Genomic DNA, 16,059 nt, shown 5'->3' with positions numbered 1-16,059 from the left:
ACATATATTTGCCATATATCTGCTGACAACACTTACTGCATGAGATAAATCAGGCCTAGTGCAAATCATGACATATATAAGACATCCAACTGCATTAGCATATGATATTTTACTCATAACGTTGCTCTCTTTTTCAGATTGAGGACAATCTTTCAAAAATAACTTAAAGTGTTGAGTAAGTAGAGTATATGCTAATTTTGCATTCTTCATATTGAATTTATCCAACACTTTATTAACATACTCCTTTTGTGTCAACTACAATTTCTTCTTCTCTCAATCTCTACGAATTTCAATACCTAGAATTCTTTTGGCTACCCTCAAATCTTTCATTTCAAATTCATTTTTAATTTCATATTTTAACTTAGCAATTTCTAGTATGTATTTGCATGCTATAAGCATGTCATCCATATAAAGCATCAAAATAATAATAGAACTATCATTCAAAAAATGAAAGTAAACACAACTGTCATACCTGCTCCTATTGTAGCCTTGTGCCAACATAAATGTGTCAAATCTTTTGTACCACTGTCGTGGTGTTTGCTTCAAGCCATAGAGTGACCTTTTCAATTTGCACACTAGCTCTTCATTTTTTGCTTGAATAAATCCTTCTAGCTGCTGCATATATATTTCTTCTTTTAGGCTACCATGTAAAAATGCAGTTTTAACATCTAGTTGTTCTAGTTCCAAATCATCAATAGCTACCATGACTAACAAAACTCTAATTGAGCAATGTTTCAAAACTGGAGACAAATTTTTGAAAAATCGACTCATTTTTTCTGAGCATAGCCCTTGGCCACGAGCCTGGCTTTGTACTTTGGTGGTTCTTTTGCACTTGAGGATTCTTTTATTCTAAACATCCATTTGCAGCCAATAACTTTCTTTTTTTCTGGAAGACTTACCAGTTCTCATGTCTGATTCTTTTAAAGAGACTTCATTTCATTTTCCATAACAGCCATCCATCTTTTACTATCATCGCTTTCTGAAAAGTCAATGATTCAGTAGACATAACTGGAAATGCATATGTTACTGTATCTTGAAATTTTAAAGGTAATCTAACTTCCCTCTTTCTCTACCCTTCGCAATAGAATAAGGTACTTTAAGTGGTTGTTCATCTTCCTCACTATCTTGTGATGGTTCTTCTAAAATTTGGTTGATCTTGTCATTACTCCACTCTAGCTGAATTGGATTGCTTGTTTTTTCAATGCCTTTATCACAATATTGAATTTTCTTTAACAATGAAGCTTCATTAAAGACTATGTTTCTGCTGATCTCCACTTTCTGTGTGTTGGGGTTCCATACTTTATACCATTTCATGCCTGATTTGTATCCAAGAAAGATACATTTCTTTGATTTAGCATCAAGTTTTCTTCTTTCTCATTCCTGCAATAACACATAAATATGACAACAAAAAATATGTATGTCAGAGTAATCAACTGGCTTACCGTATCATACTTCCTTTAACGTTGTAGAAGGAGATCTATTTACTAAAAAAAATGTTGTATTAACAGCTTCTGCCCAAAACTGTTTTGGTAAATCTACAAACAACCTCATGCAACGAGCCCTCTTAATCAAAATTCTATTCATTCTCTCTGCCACGCCATTTTGTTGTGGTGTACCTGAAATAGTGAAATGTTGAGTAATCCCTTCAACTTTGCAAAAATTTTCAAACTGAGATGACGTATATGCACCACCATTGTCACTTCTTAACACCTTTAACTTTTTACCTGTTTGATTTTCTACTCTCGCTTTCCATTCTTTAAATGTCTCAAATACTTCAGATTTATACTTGAGAAAATATATCCAAACTTTTCGAGACTAGTCATCAATGAACGTAACAAAAAAATCTAGCTCTGCCTTTAGGTAACTGGTGCAGACCCTCGTACATATGAATGGATATATTCAAGAATGTCCTTACTTCTTTTTGTAGAGGTTGAGAATTTGATTTGCATTGTTTACCAAGAACACAACATTTACAAAATTCAAATTTGCATGATTTGATGCCCTTGAGAAGCTTTCTATTATACAACTTTTGAATCTCTCTTTCACTCATGTGGCCTAATCTAGCATGCCATAAATATGCAATATCATCATCAGAAAGGGATGAGAAAGATGAAATGGCAGCTGTCCCTGTTACAATTTCTCCAATCAACCTCTATAGAGATCCAACTTTCTCTCCTTTCATGACAACTAAAGCTCCTCGCTTCACTTTCAATATGTCATTAGAACCACTAAATGTAAAACCATTAATGTACCAATAGAAATAAGACTTTTTCTTAAATCTGGAACGTGTCTAACTTCTGTTAAAGTTGTAATGACACCATCAAACATTTTTATTTGTATGGATCCAATTCCAACTGATTTACATTCTGTATTATTTTCCATCAACACTTTTCCAGTATCACATGATGTATAATAATCGAACCATGACTCATGAGGACACATATGGTATGAACATCCAGAACCTAAAATCCATACATCAGGTTGGATATTATTACCTGAAGAAATGGCCAGCACATCTCCATCGACGTCTGATACTACACTTGCTTGCAGCTGCTTTCTTTTTCTGTTCATATTTTTCTTTAAAGCTTTGAACAATCAACTTTCTAATTACCCTCTTCTTTGCAATTCCTGTATCTGATGTCTATACCTTTTGACTTGGATCGAGATCTGAATTTCTTGCTGAATTTATGCTTTTGACGACCGCTATCATGACCATGTTCTTTCACCATCAAATTTTCTCAATGATTTGGCTTATGTCTGGCTTCATTTGAAAGCAAAGTAGTTCTAACTTCTTCAAGTTTTAAAGTGTCTTTTCCATAAAGAATAGTAGTCACAAGATGGTCATACACTTTAAGCATAGATGAAAGAAGAAGAAGGGTCTGGTCTTCTTCATCTACCTTAACACCAACACTGCGAAGTTGAGTAATTAACCTATTAAAGACATTTAAATGTTCAAACAAATTTGTCCCATCAGTCATACGTAAACTATAGAGCTGCTTTTTCAAATACAACTTATTTGTGAGAGACTTCGACATATATAATTTTTCTAATTTAACCCACAAATCAGTCGTAGTATCTACATCTGCAACATTATACATTACCTCATTAGCTAGACAAAGCTGAATTGTACTGATTGCCTTCAGGTCTAACTCATCCCAATCATCATCTTTAATCCCTGATTTCTCTTTTCCAAGCAAGGCTTTATGCAAGTTGTTCTGAACCAAAATGGCTTTTACATGTTTTTGCCATAGACCAAAATTAATATTGCCGTCAAACTTAGTCATTGACATATTTGACGTCACAGTCCTTAAAACCAACTACCACAAACACAAATATTGCAACTTGGCTCTGATTCTAGATGTTGAAAAAAAGGAGAACAGATTGCAAGCAAAATACAGGGTAAGGTGAAAAACAACATCTCTAAATAGATATGTGTATGTGATATCAAGACAGTGAACAAAGAAATGAGCCGGCAGATAGAAAAACAAAGAAACCAGTCACACAGAAAGTACACTAATTTACGTGGTTCGGATAAACTGTTTGCCTTCCTACATCCACAGGGAGAACTCAACAGGATTCTCTATTATAGGGAACATCAAGTACACTGAGATCAAATAAACTGAAACAAACAAATCCCCTTACAAACAACGCTGCTACGCAGTGACCTTTCGCCCCAAATTTGTCTCTGTCTTCTCTCTTCACAAAATACTGAAAATCAGCAGAAAATGACTGCCCAAACTTGTTACCAACCTGTCGTTCTTCTGAAAAGATGAAGATCACATCGTTTTTTCTCTCTACCATTTGTTTGTATGGAGAAAACTGCAGCAGCTTGCATGGAGGCTCCATTTTTTCAACCACAACTTGAGGACTCTCCACCAAAAATGTAGCCCACAACAAAAAAGGGGGAAAACTGGAAAAAGGGAACCAACTCAAACCCTTACAAAAAGTAAAAAGAACTATTTGAATAATGATACAAATGCCCACTGTTTGACTTGTATATGACCATGTCAAAAACAAACAACAGGAGTCGCCTCCACGGGGTTCTTTGGGAAGACACTTCTAGAGCTCTATGCGCAATTCAATGAAAGATGAATCTTTCAAGCAATGCCCTTGTCAACTAGAGCTCAGGCACCATATCATTTCTTCTTTCCGAAGATGTTAAAGTTGGAGGCTGAAATGCCCAAATCTTAGAACTTTCAAAGATATTAATAATACTTTGCTGTCAGTGAATTATGACAAGTGTGAAGGGGACTTTCGGTTTGGAAGAGGGAAGTGGAGGTGCGGGTTTCAACTTCATGTAATGATATGAATGGTGCAGAGGCAGAAAGAATTTGTAGGAAAAAGGGTGTAAGTTGTTGCTAACCAGAAGCCCTTTGTTAGAATTTCCTTTTTCCTGTTCGTAGTGATGAAAGTTTTTACCCGAAACATTAGAGGACTAGTTCATATACAAATAAGTTTCTTTCCTTTTTTTTTTTTTTTTTCTGGCATTTGCGGATCCGACAGTGGGTCGTGCTCAAGAGGAATACCATAAACTTAAGTTTAATTAGAGACGCTGAAGCAAACAGGTTTCAGAATGCTTCCAGGAATGCAAACACAATTTCAATTTGTTTTTCCTTTACGGTGGTTGCATGGTTTTGACATCAGCGAGCAATGCAAGCCGCCATTTCAAATTCTCACAATATTTCGACGGTATTCCCAAAAATAACTCTTTCTTTTTTCAGGAAAACAGCCCTTGCAAAAAAGGGGAAATGCGACCATTCACTGCAAAATTTTTGATGATTCAAAATGTTTCGAAATCGTTTAATTCAATATTCAATGGTAGTATTTAAATTTTTTATGATCCAAAATATCGAAATGGCTTAATTAATATCCAATGAAAGTATTTGCTGCAAGATTGTCGCTTCAACAGTAAAATAGGTTAATCTTGATTCATGACAGTTGCAAGATATAATCGAAACTTCACGAAGCGGTTAAAAAAAAAATTAGAAGCGCTCAAAGTATAAATGGCCCATGCAGGTCTCGAACCTGCGACCTTCGCGTTATTAGCACGACGCTCTAACCAACTGAGCTAATAGGCCAGCGTTGATGATTGTCCTTCACAAAATTTTCTTGAAGGCACTATAAACCCGAACGTCTCCGTTCAAGACAACGCATCTCGTTTATGACTTGTCGATGAATGGAGCAATTCCCCTTCAGTTTCGGCAATTAGTCACCGCGTGATCAAAAAAAGTGAGAGCCTCGGCCTTCATTTCCAAAGATGGAACTTTGAGGAACAAGTAATATGAAAAAGTTATCTTATGAACTTTTTTTCATGTCTCGAAAGACTCTGCAATTGCACGCGGTGCTTACTCAATGTCATCGGCCAAATGGATCAATGGATAGGAAATATGTAGTTTCGGATCAGTGTAGTCGGTTCTGGAAAACACATCACATCCCATTAATGATCGGATTCAAACCTTGATATGCAATTTCCTAGCTGAAATATGAATTCATGTCTTCATACTTTTATTGGGATTCAATAAATATCTGACATCATTATACACAGATGTTGGATATTATCCTAGTGAGATTTGAGTCTCGTTTTAAAATTTAGGGTATGAATCCTAATGCAGATTCATTTACATGAAATCCAATTAAGTAACTAACATTTGCCAAATGATGGATCCTACCTGAATATACATTATTGCACAAACCCATAAGGGATAGCCCTGCTATTCTACATTCACCTGTAACAACTTTTTTTACAATGTTAATAATAAATTAATCAATAACTTGTACCTGAAAGTTTACAGCTTTACTTAAGTCTTATAAGAAAATGAGAAAGTATGATTCAGTAATAGTATCCTTTGGAAGGTAGAGTTTGATAGGTGAGACAATGTTTTCCCTCTATAGAAAGAAAATAAATATTTATGCTCTATCAATCGTACTAGGACTAAGTAATAATAATAAGATAACAAGTTAGACTAACCTAAAGGAGTATAGCGTAGCCGGTCATGAAAAGGACTTGTAAAATGTAGGATTTTAGTTTGAGTCTTATAAGGGTAAAGATCATCTTGCCCTTGTAGTACCCTTGGAACACAAAGCCATGTTTAAATAATTGGGATATATTTGGAGGGGATCTAAAATCCACGCTTTATGAAATCAATTTCTATACAAACGATGAATCTTCCTATCATATAAAAAGGGGAATTTCAAATCCAAGTTTTAGTGCCAGCTAAGATTTTGGATCTTAGGTCTAATGCAGTGATAGGATACATAATAAGAAAGTCGAGCTCGAATGCGACTCCATTTACATATTGTTTGGCTCGATAAACCATGGCTGAGCTCGACTTGATAAACTGAGTCTGAACTCAACTCGTCTCAGTTTGTCACTTGATCTGAAAACCATGAAAAGGACATTCAAAGTCATCAAACTTACCAACATGCCCATGAAGATTAACAAACATAGAAGACATGAGCTAAGTCGAGTTTGAACGAATCGAACTTGGGTAATTCAAACTTCATTTAGAATTGGAGTTTGAACTCAAGCTCAAAATCAACTCGTTTATTAAACAAGTGGAGATTGAGACTTGAGTTGAGCTCATATGGGCGAGTTCGAGTTGAGCCCAACTGCCCAAGTTAGCTTGACTGGCCGTACATCTCTAAATAGGGAGAGCAGGGTAAGCTCAGGTCCTTCGTCGAGTAAAGTCAGGATCCGTGTCTTAGCTCGACAACGTTGACCTGGTCCGGGTCAAACTTGTTGCCTAAACAGCGTTCATCCAAGACCCAATGAAATGTGAATTCTGGTATTTTTCCTGAAATATGGATTTTAGTAGCTAAAGCGGATCTGGTTCGGACCCGATCTGTTGTCGAATGGGGACAGGAAAAGGAAAACGAAGAAATCAAGGGGTATAACCGTATCAAGGGAAATGCCCTAAGTTCTCAAAGGGCAAAGCCGGAATTTCCTCCCTTATAAGTGCGAAAAACCCTAGCGGGGTTTGCTTCCTTCTCTAAGCAGCACGAGACGACGTCGCTCTTGCAGGGGGAGCTCGATCTGTGGTGGAGATGGTGAATCTCTCTCTCTCTCTCTCTCTCTCTGTGTGTGTGTGTGTGTGTGTGTGTGTGTCGATTTCGTCTGAGTCCTGCTTTTCTCATTCGCATTTTTTTGTTCAGGTGAAGTACTCCAGGGAACCCGATAATCCTACTAAAGGCGAGCTTCCTGACTCTTATATGGTCTATATCTGTGGCTTTTACGTTACAAATGCTTGGATTCGACGGTTGATTGGTTTGATCTGACAAAAATGTTTGGTATTGTTTCAGCCTGCAAGGCTAGGGGTTCGGATCTTAGGGTTCACTTCAAGGTATTGCCGTTTTATTTATATAATCGGGTCTTTTAATTCTTGCGAAGCATATTAGCTTTTCTCTCGAGTGTTTGTGGCCTTTTCATGGTGTGAATTTTGGTCCGGTGTTGTTGAATGCCTTATGTTTGGTGAAATGTATGGGTTTGGGTGTCATTAGTTGGTTCATGGTTTGATTTCGAGTTCTGGTTTTTTGCTTTTCTGACGGGTTGCTTCTGGGTAAGCTTGAGGGCTTCTGGGGATTTACTGGGCGAGCTTAGAAGGGGTTTTCTAGTATTCATTTCCACGGTTTCAGTGGGATCCCCCCTTCGATACGTCACCGAATCCCATGGCCGGTCCTGGTGTTATATTTTATAAGCATTCACATCCTCGCTTTCATTTCTCGTATCCTTTTCATTTAGTGGTAACTATAAGTGATATCCACTTCGACCACGAACTTGATCGGTGTCTCATTGGCCGTTTTGTGGATTTGTTTCCTTTGACGTGACTATTATGTTAAAATATTAAGGAACGGATTTTGTTTCTTGCGTGTAAAAAAGTGTCCATCTTGTTTTTTTGATGTTGTTTTCTCCTTTTGCCCACGCTCGATTTGATAGGAATTGGTGCGATACCTGAAGAAAAAAAGCAGGGACTTGTTGTCTCAATGAACTGGTCTCTCGTAAGCTTCAGGAACATAGATTGCATTGTTATTGGGTGAACCGTTGTAGGCTTGGCCTCTGACAAAAGGTTCAAAAAATAATGTTACATAGCGCTTCTCCATCATTTGAACAGGGTATACCGGGTGGTTATCTGCTCAGGTGTTGGCGGCTATTGTTTTGTGTAGTTAACTATAGTTCACACTTTTGTTGATACGTTCTTGGTTGGATCAGTACAAAATCCTTTTAACTTTTCTCAATGGATGATGAGTTTGTTATATATATATATATCTGTGTGTGTATGTATATATGTTTTAGTTTCTCCATGGATCCATTTGCAATATTTTTTTCTTAAGTCTGGAGTTGATCTGAGGTATCATCTTCTCTTTGGGATTCTGCTTGCTATTGGCTAAATTTACTCCTTTAGAAAACTGAAAGACTAAGAAGAATGAAGTTCCATTTCCATACTAATATAAAGCCTTCGATTGACAGAGTATGTTTTTTGGTCTTGTAACTCTTGTTGTTTGTTGCTGAAAGCAAGCGGTTTTGTTATCTCTGAGGTGCACATTTTGTGATGATATCTGTGTATGAAATTATGTGGAAGTATTGTCTGTATATATATTTTTTTTCAGTGTTCTGTTAATGCCATAATACCCTTAATAAGTATGTTAAGCAATGTTTTTTTTCTTACATAGAATACCAGGGAGACAGCTTTTGCAATAAGAAAACTGCCATTAGCTAAGGCTAAGAGGTACCTTGAGGATGTTATTGCTCATAAGCAAGCCATTCCCTTCAGGCGTTTTTGTGGAGGGGTTGGGCGAACAGCTCAAGCGAAGATTCGTCATTCAAATGGACAGGGTCGCTGGCCTGAAAAATCTGCCAAATTTATCTTGAACCTGCTGAAAAGTGCTGAGAGTAATGCTGATGTATGGCTTCTTATTTTTCCAGATTTTGCTTTGGACTACTTTTTTTTTAATATTCTGCAAATAATGGTAGTATCAATATCTGTTCAGGTGAAAGGCTTGGATGTAGATACACTCTATATATCCCACATTCAAGTCAACCAGGCCCAGAAGCAAAGAAGACGAACTTACCGAGCACATGGGCGAATCAACCGTAAGTTTCCTGTTTATTGTTCTTGTATCTACTGCCTTCTATCACATAAGGGATTAGTTGTGATAACAATATGTTACTCAATTGCAGCTTACATGTCTTCACCTTGCCATATTGAGTTGATTTTGTCAGAGAAGGAGGCACCTGTTAAAAAGGAGGTGTGTAACTTTGTTTTCTAATATTCTCCTTGAACTTTGAAAATTCGTCATGTCTGTCAACTATATCTTCTTTGTTTTTTTTCTGTTCCCAGCAACTTTTATACGTTCATGTCTCTTGCTGTACATGTAGATGTGTATAATGTATATGGCTAGTCTGATATGCACTATAAATTGGTTTTCTTGTGCATGGCTGTGCATTGTGGTATCTGGTATAACTGTCTCATCATGTGTGCTTATATGTCTTCTTGGATGTTCTTATTTGCACCAAAAAATTCAATTATGTTCTGTTTGTGGATAAATAGCTTTGCTGATGCTATTTTTGGCTTTCTTTATGTGGCTGTCACAAACCCTTAAAGCCAGTTTGCAGAGCAAAATTGTTAAACCGATGGCAAATATTGTTTTGAAGGCTGGCAATAGCATGATTCTGCAATTCTCCGTGCCAATGTGATCCTTCATAGCCGGCCTCGAACAAGTTGCTACATTCTTTTAGAAGAAAACTATTTATTTATTTTTATTTCATTTGGAACTGTGCTACCTTTCCTTTCACCGTTGGTCTTGACTCTTAAGCCAGTTAGCAGAGCAAAACCATCTTGAAAACATGGCGTGTATTTGCCTTGAAGGCTGGCAATAGCATAACCTATGCAGTTCTCCGTGCCTCCCTGATCCTTCATGGCGGGCCTCGAACAAATTGCAACATTGTTTTAGAAAAAAATCTTCTTGTTTCTTTTCAATTGATTGTTCTACTTGCCTTTTGGCTGTTCGTATTGTTACCATCGGTCTTGACTCTAAGCCAGTTAGCAGAGCAAAACTGTCTTGAAAACATGGCGTGTATTTGCCTTGAAGGCTGGCAATAGCATAACCTATGCAGTTCTCCGTGCCTCTCTGATCCTTCATGGCTGGCCTCGAACAAATTGCAACATTGTTTTATAAAACAATCTTCTGATTGCTTTTCAATTAGTAGTTCCACTTGCCTTTTGGCTGTTTACGTTAAACCTGACCCGATTGATGGAAATGTTTGTATTTTAAATTTGGTTCCTCTTTCTCTGATTGTCGTGCCTTATTGAAGATGTTTGTCATTCTTTTAACTAGCCCGTCCCTTCGACAAGTTATCAATTGAGAATGTTATCAACATGGTTGTTTTGATCTGGAAGTCTGTTTCTATTGTGGTATTTTGATACAGCGTTCAAGGTTTATGTCTGTTTCACTGGAGGAGGTTTTATTTAGTTGCATGTGGTTTTGCTGCAGGTGGATACGCAGGTTGCTCCTAGGAGGACCAAGAAAAGTCAAGTAATTCGAAGCGGGGCGTCCTCTTGAGAGAGAGAGAGGGAGAGGGTGCTTTTAGGCTTCTGGACTTCTTGTCCCTTGTTGAATATTGGGTTTATAGTTCTTTTGTCTCTTGAGTTCTTAAATGAATTTTGGGTTTATATTCCTTTTGTCTCTTCAATGACGTCTCTTGCCTGGATGTCTGCCAACTTAATTTTTGGGTAACGTGTTTTATTAGGATCTGGGGTGCATGTTTGGATGGGTTCTTTCCGGTAGACGCTGCTCCGTCTATTTATTTTGGTAGCCGTGTTCTGTGGGAGATGGTGTTATGAAGCCTGCCTTCTTGGGTTTGTGAACCTAGGTCACCCTCACCGGCGACATTCTTCTCATGAGACCCTGTTTAGTTGCATAATGCCGTCGTATCTAAACTGGCATCGGAAAATTCGATTTCTAGTTGGACAAGCAGGAAGTAACTTAAAGCTAATCTGACTGAAATTTTTTGCCTTGGCCCTCCCTGTGGACAACATCGTCATGTATGGGCGATTTAATTAATGCGTGCGCCAAATATTTTTTGGTGGTATGAGAAAATAAATACGTTCAAGGGTCAGCTCTAAATTGATGACGCGAGTGACTAGATGGTGTGCTTTGTATTTGGAATACACTTTGGGCCTGATTAATAAGGGCTGAAACTATCAGTGGATTCTAAAGCCTGGTTGATCCTGTTCGTGTCTCATGAAAGGGATAAGTCTGAGTAGAAAATCTCGGGCCGCCAGTTAGATGGAGTGTTTGTGTGGGCTAACATCAAGTTTTGGCCAGTCTAGTGTGAGGGGAGCTGCCTTTACCTGGAGGTCTCGGGGGAAGACTGAAGAGTTGTACGGTGGCTGAGATGATCAATATTCTGGCTTCATCTCATATTCCCAATTCTCTGCTTGATGGTGCGCCAGAATCGTTACTTGATCGCTGCTGACCAATCATCCTGATGTGCTTAGGCTGAATGTGTACAGCGTCACCTTCAACGATTTATGGGCAACCATTCGCTCGAGCCGACCTGAGGAGCCATGGAGGCAGCGCATATGGAACAAGGACTGTCACCCTAGAGCACGTTGGTTCACTTATATGGCGGTTAATGACCGCCTTCCATCCCTGTATTTCTTTAGTATATAGAAATATAATATTTAAATGAACTTCCCTTCTTTCATAACTTGAGTTCTTAGAAGTACGAGATACTCTATTTCTTTCCGCCACGCCAAATTGCGTTGTGAGAATGGAACTTTCTTTTTTGCTTCTCAGAAAGAATTAATACATACATAAGAAATTAGTAATATTATCGGCCAACTGATTGAGCAATATAATAGAGAAGTAAGACTGTGAACATTCGTCTTGTACTTCAGGCGCGCAGCTGCCAAAGGTATCTAATGTATCCAGCAGTAGATCTTTTAGATTCAACGTCGACTATGGTCCAACCTTAGATGGTATCATTGGCATAAGAGTTGACAACACTTCTAGTCTATTTGTTTCTATTTTTATACATGGAAAGTTAAAAAATTATCATATAATAATCAGTGTGATACCACTTTGTCAGATACTACTCTGCTTCATAAGAACAACGTGTCTACTGATTTTCGAATTAACATATTCAGTCCATAACCCATTATAACTTTGACGGACAGTTCCCTTTTTTATATCAGATTTGAACAGTAAAACTTGACCTGTCTAACCGTTTGCTTTTCCAGTTATACAAACATATCAAAGTAGTTGTCACTCCATCAGACCATAATGAAAATGCAATTTCTTTTTTTTTTTTTTTTCTAAGCGAATACGATGTTGAGATCTTTTACTGAGAGGGATTGGTTTCTAAGATCACTTGAGGACCTAGGTTTTTTACTAGTTAGTTTTTTTTTGGCAGCATGGTGGAGTTGGAAGGCGGGGGAACTGCAAATCCTGTGTCCCCATTTCAAATCTGGGTGTCGCTTGAACAACACAACAGATGGTTTAGAATCCTGCTTCGCTGATATAACTGGCCTGATTCTTGCCCCGTGGACAAAAAGGACTATTGATGCTTTATTTATCTTCAGAATCCACTTCAAAATACTCAGCTTCTATGAAAGAAGAGCTATAAATCTTTGCTCCGAGGATCAAGGGGGGTTGACTTATAGGAAAGAAGACTATAACTATCAACCTTTCCTAATTACCAGACCCTACGAATGCTCACTGTATTGGCTTCTGATTCAGTCGTGAATTAGTCGATTATGTCTCAGGCATATACCTTTAATGAAAAAGAAAAAAAAGAAAAGTCTCCTTTTTCTCATTGGACTTCCAAATCGAATTTATCATAACACTCCTGCCAATCGAATTTATGAAGGTCCCATTAAATTCCGGAAGCTCGTAGTCCTAATAAAACTCAATTTATAGCTTCCTCTCCCCCAATAAAACCTACCCCTTCAACTGATATTTTAAATGTATACATAGAGAATGAATGCTGTGTCCAATGAAAAATGCAAGCACGGCTTGGGGAGGGATCCTTTTTTCCTATTGGGAAACAAGGATATCTACTCCATCCGACTAGTCCCGGGCAACTCACTACCATACAGTAATGGATAATTTTATTCAATTCAATCACACTAATCCATCTACCATACGGTATAGAAATCAATATCCAACACTTCTATATCTCTTGAGAATTATACATTTTTAATATGAATCCTTGTTGGATCAAATTATAAGAAAAAATAATGAATGATGTGAATAAACGAACGACGGGAATTGAACCCGCGAATGGTGGATTCACAATCCACTACCTTAATCCACTTGGCTACATCCGCCCCTACTCTGACTCGAGTCATGTCATATTTCGTTTCATCTTCAGGAATCCATGGAAAAATGAATTGGGATCAGAAAATGAAATAGAGGGATGCAGATGAATGGAAGGATGAGAGAAAGGAAGAAGGGGAAAAGAAATGATATATTATTCCAATATGCATGGTCTAAGAATCACCTTAGAAAGGGCAGTACGATACGGCATTATATACTATAATAGAATTCAATTCATGTATAATTTAGATAGATTTCATAGGAAAAAAAAATAAAGAGCATTGAGTCGATAGAGACTGAGGAGATTGACTGAAGCTCCATTGCAGAATTCAAACCTCAACATTAATGGAGGATAAGCTATGGGAACGACGGAACCTGTGAGTGCAGAGGATTCAATTGAAAAGAATGCGCCTGGAGAGGACTGATTTCTTTGAAGAGGTAGCTCAACACATGTACTCTTTACCTGCTTGTGCATATGCATTTATAGCAAAAGACTTTACTACTCAAGCTGCCTTATATACTCATCATGAATACATAGCATGGGTTCATCATGACAAGAGCCTTTGCCCAACGTTAAGCAGGAATTCATGCTGTGGATGTCAAGCAGTTTCCGTCGAGGTTGGTTAAACAATGGCCGGCCGGAAGATTCTTTTTCCCCAAGTCATATGGGGAGGAATGGCTGCCTGATGGGAGCAGGGGTGTAGTGAAAGAGGGACCCACATGCCTTGGTTTCACCTCATTTTTTTTAATTACATGTAAATTTTAGAAAATTTTACTTACTCTTTATAAAATTTTTGAAAACAGATATTTTGGCTCCTGTCAAAATTTAGAAACATTAATCCGTCTCCCCTCATAAAAAAATTCTGGCTCTTCCCTTGGATGGAAGAAATTTTGAACTATGAAACCTGTTCAATCATAAGCTGAAAGCATATGGATAAAATGTGTGGAATGTTTTTTAACTATCCTTAACGATCCAAAAGATAAAATATTTTAATCAAAGTTAGTAGAAATCGTGCACCAATTATAGTCAACCAACTTCTGCAATAGTGTCAAGTCGAGTCATAGAGCGTGATCCAAGGAAGGAGATCCAAATTTATAATTTGAAAACAAATCACTGATTCATTGAAACACTATAAGACTCGAACAAAATGCTTATAAATTTAAAGCAACAAGGTCTCTAACAGGGGCGAAGTGGCTAAGAGCCTAAGAGACACTAGTTAGAAAATTTTAATCTTCTTTAAGAGCACCAATATAGAAACTAAAATCTTTTCCTTGAAGAATTTTCAGTTGGTCCTGTCCAGACAATTGCCCCCCAGTGGCCACACCTGCCTCCACCGCTGGTCTTTAAGAGTTCTTCAAGGCCAAAGGAGGCATGCCCATCTAGGACACTAGGACGGATCTTCATGGAACCAATACATAATAAAAACAACACTAGAAAAATATTCTAAGAAAAACAAGTAAATGTAAACATACACTTAATACACCAACTTATAGAAAATGAAACAATTAAACTTTATACACCTACGAGACAGCAATTACACTCTGCTAGAAAAATAAGAAAAATAAGGAAAAAAAGAGCAAACAAATGAAAACCCTAAGTACTCTTATACGATGCAAAAATAAGCAACCAGAATACTTTATTCAAATTTGTAAGTTACGAGAGGGCGAATGGCATCAAACTTTCATGAAATTAGATCCATTCTGTTTCGGACATTCGAGAAACCAACCCTTTCTACAAAACTCAAAAAAAAAAAAAATCTGGATCTTAAGATATAAGCTCTTCAAATTTGATACTATTTATGTCTAGAGACAACCAGGGGTGAAGCGAGATTTTTTTTTAGGGGCAGGTCAAACGGTCCAACGAACTTATCTGGGTAGGGCTGAACTAAAGCCGAATCTAAAAAATGCACTACGCAACTAAAAATTTTCAATTTACTTAATATAAATTTTTCTTTTCCAATTAGCTTGGGTGGGGCCACGGCCTGGACGGCCCCCCCTTCCCTCCGCCCCTGAGATAACCCCCAAATTTTGAAATGTCCTTGAAAACCTGACCAAAATAACTCTAAATAGCTGAAACTTGGCTTATGCTTGGAAGAAATGTGGATCTATGTACAGTACAGTACCAGAATTTGAACTTAAGATTTCCAAAAAAAGAAAGAAAGAAAAAATCTACATAAAACAATGAGTTGACTAACTGAAGGCTGCTATCCTTAATCGTGATTAATCTTAACGAATACTTAATTGATAATTAAATAGAGTATTTCTAACCTAAACCCTAACACATTGAGACTCTTAAACATGCTCTAAACCTACTCAAATCAGCACACACACGTAATCAACAATAAGAAAATCAAATCAAATATCAACATGAACTGACTAGACAATTACTAGAGACACGACAATCCTATGTAGGCTAAGCTTCATTCATGGGCTCATGCATGATATGCAAACTCTAGTTCTACTATATGACATGACATGCATCTAAATTATATGCATAAAAGAATTAATGCACGAAATAAACCTAACGAATATGCATTTGATGTTATTAAGGATGTACTAAATTAAGAAGAAGAAGAAGAAGAAGAAGAAGAAGAAGAAGAAGGGGGTTGGGGGTTGGAGAGAGAGAGAGAGTCTAATGCATGCATATCTAAGAGGGAAGGGCCCCATACAATATACAGCCATTAAAATCAGATAAAGATCATATAATGCATACCTATATCTATCAAATAAATGCTGTAAAAT

General features: G+C 37.4%; 1 protein-coding gene and 5 non-coding genes across 6 annotated transcripts; 5 read left to right on the top strand and 1 right to left on the bottom strand.

Annotated features, from left to right (window-relative positions):
- Positions 1 to 5,004: 5,004 nt before the first annotated feature.
- TRNAI-AAU (transfer RNA isoleucine (anticodon AAU)) lies at positions 5,005 to 5,078 on the bottom strand. The gene has a single exon. It is a non-coding gene; the product is annotated as a tRNA-Ile (tRNA).
- Positions 5,079 to 6,959: 1,881 nt separating this feature from the next.
- On the top strand, positions 6,960 to 10,687 carry LOC116248815 (60S ribosomal protein L17). The gene is made up of 7 exons (XM_031621798.2): positions 6,960 to 7,047; positions 7,153 to 7,189; positions 7,300 to 7,340; positions 8,668 to 8,898; positions 8,986 to 9,088; positions 9,176 to 9,243; positions 10,489 to 10,687. Exons 1-7 carry the CDS (start codon positions 7,045 to 7,047, stop codon positions 10,555 to 10,557), a joined length of 552 nt encoding a protein of 183 aa, XP_031477658.1. The 5' UTR covers positions 6,960 to 7,044; the 3' UTR covers positions 10,558 to 10,687.
- On the top strand, positions 7,956 to 8,086 carry LOC116249374 (small nucleolar RNA snoR74). Its single transcript, XR_004171144.1, has one exon. It is a non-coding gene; the product is annotated as a small nucleolar RNA snoR74 (small nucleolar RNA).
- On the top strand, positions 9,610 to 9,726 carry LOC116249365 (small nucleolar RNA snoR86). The gene has a single exon (XR_004171135.1). It is a non-coding gene; the product is annotated as a small nucleolar RNA snoR86 (small nucleolar RNA).
- LOC116249366 (small nucleolar RNA snoR86) lies at positions 9,821 to 9,941 on the top strand. Its single transcript, XR_004171136.1, has one exon. It is a non-coding gene; the product is annotated as a small nucleolar RNA snoR86 (small nucleolar RNA).
- LOC116249364 (small nucleolar RNA snoR86) lies at positions 10,044 to 10,164 on the top strand. The gene has a single exon (XR_004171134.1). It is a non-coding gene; the product is annotated as a small nucleolar RNA snoR86 (small nucleolar RNA).
- Positions 10,688 to 16,059: the final 5,372 nt, after the last annotated feature.

The sequence above is a fragment of the Nymphaea colorata genome, chromosome 2 (assembly GCF_008831285.2).
Source record: "Nymphaea colorata isolate Beijing-Zhang1983 chromosome 2, ASM883128v2, whole genome shotgun sequence".
In the NCBI taxonomy this organism is placed as follows: Eukaryota; Viridiplantae; Streptophyta; class Magnoliopsida; order Nymphaeales; family Nymphaeaceae; genus Nymphaea; species Nymphaea colorata.
Note: the sequence above shows the minus strand (reverse complement) of the source record. Positions and strands in the feature narration are given on the sequence as shown.

What these genes read in the sequence shown, in the direction of transcription:
- LOC116248815 (XM_031621798.2), top strand. An exon ending in AGCACATGGGCGAATCAACC is followed by an intron (nt 9,089 to 9,175) that starts GTAAGTTTCCTG and finishes ACTCAATTGCAG; the next exon opens with CTTACATGTCTTCACCTTGC. An exon ending in AGGCACCTGTTAAAAAGGAG is followed by an intron (nt 9,244 to 10,488) that starts GTGTGTAACTTT and finishes GTTTTGCTGCAG; the next exon opens with GTGGATACGCAGGTTGCTCC.